Source organism: Symphalangus syndactylus, chromosome 15 (assembly GCF_028878055.3).
Source record: "Symphalangus syndactylus isolate Jambi chromosome 15, NHGRI_mSymSyn1-v2.1_pri, whole genome shotgun sequence".
Classification (NCBI taxonomy): Eukaryota; Metazoa; Chordata; class Mammalia; order Primates; family Hylobatidae; genus Symphalangus; species Symphalangus syndactylus.
In genome coordinates, this window is record NC_072437.2 from 6,766,111 (window position 1) to 6,774,549 (window position 8,439).

The 8,439-nt window shown below is 57.0% G+C and overlaps 1 protein-coding gene across 10 annotated transcripts in view; it reads right to left on the minus strand.

The window, feature by feature from the left end:
* TFDP1 (transcription factor Dp-1) overlaps positions 1–7,717 on the minus strand; it is a 55,722-nt gene extending 48,005 nt beyond the window's left edge. For 3 of the 10 annotated variants that reach the window (XM_063618586.1, XM_063618583.1, XM_055244214.2), the window contains exons 1-2: positions 7,338–7,474; positions 6,395–6,470 (exon numbers count right to left, since the gene is read on the minus strand). In XM_063618586.1, the coding sequence (XP_063474656.1) occupies positions 6,395–6,406 (12 nt within the window). In that variant the 5' untranslated portion in view covers positions 6,407–6,470; positions 7,338–7,474. Of the gene's footprint in view, positions 1–6,394; positions 6,471–6,804; positions 6,978–7,076; positions 7,207–7,337; positions 7,475–7,495 lie in introns of those variants that run through there. The other 7 variants (XM_063618585.1, XM_055244215.2, XM_063618584.1 and 4 more) reach the window with 5 other exon arrangements.
* Positions 7,718–8,439: the final 722 nt, after the last annotated feature.

Consider the following 8,439-nt stretch of genomic DNA (forward strand, 5'->3'; position numbering starts at 1 on the left):
TTTTTAATATTCCTTCAGTTTCTCTAACCTCATCCTATGTAGAAAAAAAAATCCTGAAATATGAAAAGACTGTTGTAAAAACAAGCACATCATCATAGATTTCTTCAACACTTAAACCTGAGGGGGCTAAACTGACAACTTCTTAACCTCAACTGTGAAGTTGTTTCTTTATGAGGACAAAAGGCCTGAGTTGCTGAATCCTGTTCCCAGAACTCATTTCTTCAAGCACTGAAGGAAACAGCAGTCTGTTGCTGCATCAGGTTCACCTCTTCAGGCCTGAACTTCACCGTCCAGGTCTGTAAAAGGACACCTGGTGGCAGACCCTTAGAGGAGCTCATTGGTCCCCTCTTGGCATTAGCAGGGCTTCATGACAGCATCACTCAGGCGCCTCCATGGTGAGGCGCACACAGTTCTCTTTGGTCCCCAGCTCTCACTTTCAGGATTTCCCCAAAAACTCACAGGACACAAACAGGCACCACAGAACGGCTTTCACAACCAAGGCACGTGAATGCCAGGCAGTGACATCCACAGCCACGTTTTCTGCACAGGGAGCTGACCAGGACCAAGTCCCCGCACAGCCCAAGAGCAAGTTCAGATTCCCTGCATCTTTACCAACGGCAGGAGGAGCCTGGAGGGGCAAACAGGACCCCAGAAACAGTCCCACACAGGCTACGTCCCAATGTCTCACAGCAAAAGCATCCCTGTAATGTTTGATTAATTCATCATCTGCCCGCCTTCCCAGTTACAAACCTTCAAGACACTGGACAATCGTGTGTGACGACAGGATCTTCCGAGGTGGGGAGAGGAGAGGCACAGCTCTGCCTGATCCCACCAAGGGTCACGCTGCCTGGGCAGGCAGGAAACTTGGCCGCAGGCCGAGATGCCAGTGCCAGGCCCCACTCCCTCACCGAAGGGCCCTGCCAGCCCAGCTCTAGAACGACTTGAGCCCCTGCAGCTGGACTGACTCGTGACAAGGGCCTGTCCGACTCTACAGGAGGCGCCAAAGCACCTTCCAAGACTGAATCTGAGGACGGGTCCGAGCACAACCCGTACCTGCAATGGGAGCCCACAGATCCGCGGGTCACAGCCACCCCACTCAGGAACCAGAGGACAGCCTCTCTAGGCCCTGAGGGGGAGGGCCTGAGATGTTTCAAGGACAGTTCAGAAACTCAAAAGAGTCCGTACGGACCTCCCAGGGTGTCTCCAAACTTAAGACAGGACTGCGCCCGAGGCTATCACAGACAGGGTGGGCCAGGCATGGAAACAGACAGTCCCCACAGCCAGGAAATCCTCCCCAAATTGCCAAGAGCAGCCCATAATCTTGATAATAAATTTCTGTAAGTGACCCATGCTATGCCAGCGCTCCTGCTGGGCAAGACCAGGGCTCAGTTCCTGGCACCAGCCAGGTGGCTGTACGGCAGCTGACTCCTGTTCTCCACATTCTCCCACTTAACAGAGTATAAAGAGAAATATTCCATTTGAATTTACCATTTTAATTCAAATAAGTAAAATAAAATAAAAAGTCCCTGAGCAAGAGAGCAGAAACCTCATCCTTCTCATCATTTCTCCAGCTGGGCCCACTCAAGGAACACCAAAGGCAGCCACCTTCTAGGCTGTTTCCTCCTCCTGTGACCCTACATCACCCACTCCAGCACCACCAGTCACTCTCCACCCACAACACCATCACCACACTCACTCTCCTCCAGTCTACCACCATCACCACTCACTATCCACCCACAACACCATCACCACACACTCTCCACCCACAACACTACCATCACCACACACTCTCTACCAACTCCACCACCACCACTCTCCACCCACAACACCACCACCACTCACTCTCCATCCCATCTACCTCCACCACTCACTCTACCAACTCCACCACCACCACTCTCCACCTACAACACCACCACCACTCACTCTCCATCCCATCTACCACCACCACTCACTCTACCAACTCCACCACCACCACTCTCCACCTACAACACCACCACCACTCACTCTCCATCCCATCTACCTCCACCACTCACTCTACCAACTCCACCACCACCACTCTCCACCCACAACACCACCACCACTCACTCTCCATCCCATCTACCACCACCACTCACTCTACCAACTCCACCACCACCACTCTCCACCCACAACACCACCACCACTCACTCTCCATCCCATCTACCACCACCACTCACTCTACCAACTCCACCACCACCACTCACTCTCCATCCCAACCTACCATCACCACTCTCCACCCACAACACCATCACCACACTCACTCTCCTCCAGTCTACCACCATCACCACTCACTATCCACCCACAACACTACCATCACCACACACTCTCTACCAACTCCACCACCACCACTCTCCACCCACAACACCACCACCACTCACTCTCCATCCCATCTACCTCCACCACTCACTCTACCAACTCCACCACCACCACTCTCCACCCACAACACCACCACCACTCACTCTCCATCCCATCTACCTCCACCACTCACTCTACCAACTCCACCACCACCACTCTCCACCCACAACACCACCACCACTCACTCTCCATCCCATCTACCACCACCACTCACTCTACCAACTCCACCACCACCACCCACTCTCCATCCCATCTACCACCACCACTCACTCTACCAACTCCACCACCACCACTCTCCACCTACAACACCACCACCACTCACTCTCCATCCCATCTACCTCCACCACTCACTCTACCAACTCCACCACCACCACTCTCCACCCACAACACCATCACCACCCACTCTCCATCCCATCTACCACCACTCACTCTCCATCCCATCTACCTCCACCACTTACTCTACCAACTCCACCACCACCACTCTCCACCCACAACACCACCACCACTCACTCTCCATCCCATCTACCACCACCACTCACTCTACCAACTCCACCACCACCACTCACTCTCCATCCCATCACTACCATCACTCACTCTCCACCCACAACACCATCACCACACTCACTCTCCTCCAGTCTACCACCATCACCACTCACTATCCACCCACAACACCATCACCACTCACTCTCTACCAACTCCACCACCACCACTCTCCACCTACAACACCACCACCACTCTCCACCCACAACACCATCACCACACTCACTCTCCTCCAGTCTACCACCATCACCACTCACTCTCCACCCACAACACTACCATCACCACACACTCTCTACCAACTCCACCATCACCACTCTCCACCTACAACACCACCACCACTCACTCTCCATCCCATCTACCTCCACCACTCACTCTACCAACTCCACCACCACCACTCACTCTCCACTCCCAACACTACCATCACTCACTCTCCACCCACAACACCATCACCACTCACTCTCCAACCCATCTACCACCACCACTCACTCTCCACCTACAACACCATCACCACTCACTCTCCACCTACAACACCATCACCACTCACTCTCCCCCCACTCCAACACCACCACACTCACTCTCCACCTAGTCCACCACCACTCACTCTCCACCTACTGCACCATCACTGATCACTGTCCTCACTGCTCCGCAGTCATTTCCTACCCACTCTGCAAACTTCCCAGAGTACCTCTCTCCTCCCTCGTGTGTAGTCCTTGCCATGTAGACCTTCATACCCACGGCCTGTCAACTGCTGTTCAAAGATGACACCCCCAGAGGACTGACCTCATCCTCTTCTTTCTGCCCCTCACTCACATGGAGCCATTTGTGGCCTTTTCCCACCTGCTTGTCTCCCTGTGCCCTACTTGAGGTTGGAAGCGCCGGAGTTGTTTTTCTCGTGTTCTCTCCAGAACCTTCCAGCCTCAGGTCCCGGGTGGCCTTGTTTCTCCTCCACCATGTTGACTACCAGGGCCTAGCTCCAGCTCCCAGCATCCTGTGGCCCCTCATGGCCCTCTACAGGGCTCTTAGAAGCTGGAGGCCTGCCTCCTTCAACCCAAGTGGCACAGCTTTCCCCCAGCATAAGGGCTTTTGACGTACACCTGTGGTTTTACTGCAGTACCAGTGCTTTCGAAAACCTAACTGGTGGGCTGGATACCGTGGCTCATGCCTGTAATCCCAGTACTTTGGGAGACCGAGGTAGGTGGATCACCTGAGGTCAGGAGTTCAAGACAAGCCTGGCCAACATGGTGAAACCCCATGTCTACTAACAAAAAATTAGCTGGGTGTGGTGGCACGCCTGTAATCCCAGCTATTCGGGAGGCTGAGGAGAATTGCTTGAACCCAGAAGGCCAAAGTCACAGTGAGCCAAGGTCATGCCATTGCACTCTAGCCTGGGCAACAAGAGCAAAACTCCGTCTCAAAAAAACAAAACAAAACAAAAAAAACCACCTAACTGGTTATTGATCTTCCCTTCCGCAAAAGCTGCCAGCATCATCTTTTCAAGACTCAAATGTCACACCTCTACTTAAAAGAGTTAGCTAGGCCGGGCGCGGTGGCTCACACCTATAAGGCGGGTGGATTATTGAGGTCAGGAGCTCAAGACCAGCCTGGCCAACATGGTGAAACCCCATCTCTACTAAAAATACAAAAAAAATTTGCCAAGCATGCTGGCACACGCCTGTAATCCTAGCTTCTTGGGAGGCTGAGGCGGGAGGATTGCTTAAACCCAGGAGGCAGAGGTTGCAGTGAGCCAAGATCGCGCCACTGCACTCCAGCTTGGGAGACAGAGCGTGACTCTGTCTCAAAAAAAAAAAAAAAGAGCTAGCGAAAACATCAAATTCCTTGACTTGTTCACAACCTCACTTTCCAGCCAGACCCAGCACTCCTGACCACTCCCAGGCATTGAGCAGGGAAGGCCTCACCAGCTGTAGGATCCTACTCTCCTCCCAGCGCCAATCCCCAACTCAGATCACAATCCCTGAGTGCAAGGTGAACCCCCAGCCCCTGTGCCTATGCAGCCCCTGACAAATGCTGCGTCTCAGGTGCCCACACTGGATGGAGCATTCAGGGTCCTGCAGGGCCCGACCACCTTTCTGTATGCCCCCTACCCTCAGCCTCACACTGCATGCTGCTCACAGACAGTGCCAATGAAATCAAGGGGGAATGAAAGACAGCCCCGGAGACACCATCCATTATGTATCAAAGCGTGTTTGAGAACCATCGAGGAAACCACACAGGAAACCACACAACACCAGAAGCGTGCTCTAACCGAGGCCCTGGGCCCAGCTCCTCACCGTGAGGAGACATAATGAACATGGCTGCGTGCTGAGCATATGCCCACATCTGGCGTTCTGAGTGCATGCACGCACGAGGTCAGGGCATGGTACGGACAGGCACGGTGGAGAGGATAAAAGTAGTCTTGCAGCACACCCAGATATGACTTCAAAAACCCCACACTGGGTCCACCTGGGTGCTCATACGCCCTCTCTAAAGCAGACAACAGTGCTTGAAGGCAGGGATGCTGTCTGACATGCCTGGTCGCAGGTCAGGGAGGGCAGACACCCCAAAAGGCCTCGCAGGGACCACTGAAACCTCTGTGCTAATGGAGAGGGCTCCACACTCTGGATGCATTTTCGCTACAGATGTACCTCAGGCAGAGGCAGCATGTGCCGCCTGTTTCCAACTCTGTGCAGTAAGTAGGTAAACACATCAACAGCCCCTTTCACTCAGTTACGGAGCGATGCGCGGTGGGAAACACTAAAGAATCCAGCTGGTGTTTCAGTGACTAACATTACCAAGCACGGTGCACTGTAAAGAACCGCACACCAATAAAATAGACTAAATTTCTGGCCTTAAAAGCCTCTTTCCCCACACAAGTTTAAAAATTTTTCAAAATATTCTATAGTTTCATGACAACTACAAAGCAGGCTAAATAGCATTTTTTACCAGATTTCACAAATCACGAAATCTCATCCTTCTGAGAAAAAAAAGTGGCCAAAACAAGTGCTTAGCTCTTAGTCCACCCAAGTGGAATTAACTTCCTCTGTAGGAAGACAGGTGCCAGCAGGTGGCTACAGCCTGAGCCCTGAGCCTGGCCCCCGTCCAGCGTCTCATGTGGAAGCCCCCCCAAGAAATGCAGGATTCGCTGCGGTGCTGCAACACCCTCCACCTCAATTTAATTAAGGCGTTTATTTAAAATTATCAATTAACACAGTCGGTAAAGATAAGAAAAAAGTCAGAAGGCACCACCCCATCACCACCCAACTGCACAGTGTGGTATCCAAGGCCACAATTTGCGGGTGGTGAGCGCAGCATCAGAGATCAGATCCTTCCATCTTTCACCTTCATCCCGCTTCAGACGCTTTAAAAGTCTGAAAGTAAACACTACTGTAGCTTATGTGTTGTCATTCTGAAATAAAGGCAGAGAACTACAAAGAATTTAGTGCGAGGCAAACATTCGTGTGCAGCATGAAGCAAACATACTTACATCTTTTGCCATGTTACCAGATCCGGGAAATCAATGCTACAAATGTTCGCCTTCCCAGAGAAGAAAAATGATTTTTCTGGTAAAAACAAAAGTAAGGAAAAACAAGAAATAAGTAAGAATGAAAAAAGAAGTTAAATAACACATCTCAAAGGAAACGTGGACCTTCCTTCCCAAAGGCACCCTCCATCCTGAGAGCGGAGCTGGCCAAACCGACTCCCACACTCAGAATTTTAAGTCGCCTCGCCAGACGGAAATGCCCCCTGCGGAAAAGTGGCCCGCGGGCCCGCAGGGTCACCACCACGACCCCCAGGTCCCCGACGGCCCGCCCAGCGGCCGAGGGTGGGGCCGAGCCCCGGCAGCCAGGGCGCAGCGCCTCCCTCCCGCCGCTGCAGGGGGGCCCCACCACCCACCTGGGCGCAGCCCCGGGGTCCCGGCGCAACGTGCAGGCTCGCGGCGTCCACCCCAGACCCCGGCGGCGCCCGCCCGGCTGACCGGTAACTCTGACAGGTGGGCTTCCGGGGTCCGCGCCGCGCGCCTGTCACTAGGCCTCGGGCCGCCTCCGCACGAGGCACCTCCCGCGCGCGCCGGAACCGGGTCCCCGCGGGCCGCCGTGGGGCGGCCTCCCCTCCCCCGCCCTGCGCGCTCCGGCAGACCCTGGCCCCAGCCCCGGCCCCGGCCCCACCTCCAACGCGGGGCGCCGGCGCTGCAGTCGGCCGGGAGGGCCGGGCCCGGGACCCCCGCCCCGCGGTCACCTGGGGAGCCCCCACCAGCGCCGAGCGCGCGGGGTCCCCGAGGCACAGGAGCGCGCAGGGCGCGGGAGGCCGCGGGTCGGGGCCGCGCGGCGCCTACACGCGGCCGGGGCACGGAATGGGGTGGCCGGGGGTCCCGCCCGCACCCCCGGCCCCCGCCCGCGGCTCCCGCGGCATCCCCTGCCCGCCCGCACCTGGCTGCCCGGTCCGGCCGCGCGGGCGGGGACGCGGAGAGGGCGCGGTGCGGGGCGCGGGGCGGCGCGGGGAGGCGCGGGCGGGGGCCGGGCCGGGCGGTCCCGGCCGTGGCGGGGTCCCTGCCCTGGGCCGAGCGGCGCCGGGACGCGGGGCTCACCCTGGCCGAGCGTCGGGCCGGCGTGACGTGCGCGCGGCGCGGTGACGTGGGCGGCGGCGGGCCCGCTCCGCGCAGCGCGCCTGCGCGCCTTTTCGCGCCTTCGGCGCCCTCCTCCTCCTCCTCTGCTGCTCCTCGGTCTCCCGCTCCTCCCGCCAGTGCTGCGCGCCCTGGGAGAGCGGGGAGGGGCTGTGCGCGCGTGTCCGTGTGTGCGCGTGCGCGTGCGGAGATGGAGCCGGGGCCTGCGCCGGGACGGGCAGTGCGCGCGCGCGGCGTGCGCTTGGAGGCCAAGGGGCTGCGTCTGTGCGCGCCTGTGCGCGCCTGTGACGGTGTGTGTCCGGAGAGCGAGGTGGTCGGCTGTGTGCAAGAGTGTGTGTGCACATGGGGGAGCGAGGCCGGCTATTTGCACGTGTGTGTGTGCATGTAGGGGAGCGGGGGCTGGTGTGTGCACGTGGGGGAGTGGGGCCGGCTGTGTGCAAGAGTGTGTGTGCACGTGGGGGAGCAGGGACTAGTGTGTGCACTAGTGTGTGTGCATGTGAGGGAGCAGGGACTGGTGTGTACGCTGGTGTGTGTGCACATGGGGCAGCAGGTAGGGGGCCGAGTATGTCAGGATGTGTGAGTGTGTGCAGGGAGCAGAGAGTGCCGGCTGTGTGCACGAGTGTGTGTGGGGCAGCAGGGACTAGTGTGTGCAGGGAGCAGAAAGTGCCGGCTGTGTGCACGAGTGTGTGTGGGGGAAGCAGGGACTAGTGTGTGCAGGAGTGTGTGTGCACTTGGAAGAGCGGGGCCGGGTGTGTGCTTGAGTGTGTGTGCGCACAGAGGAGAGCCAGCTGTGTGCGCGCCTGTATGCACGGAGGAGGGGGGCCGCTTGTGTGCACGAGTGTGTGTGTACATAAAGGGCCGACTGTGTGTGGGGCTGTGCATGTATGGAGAGCAGGTGTGTGCATAGG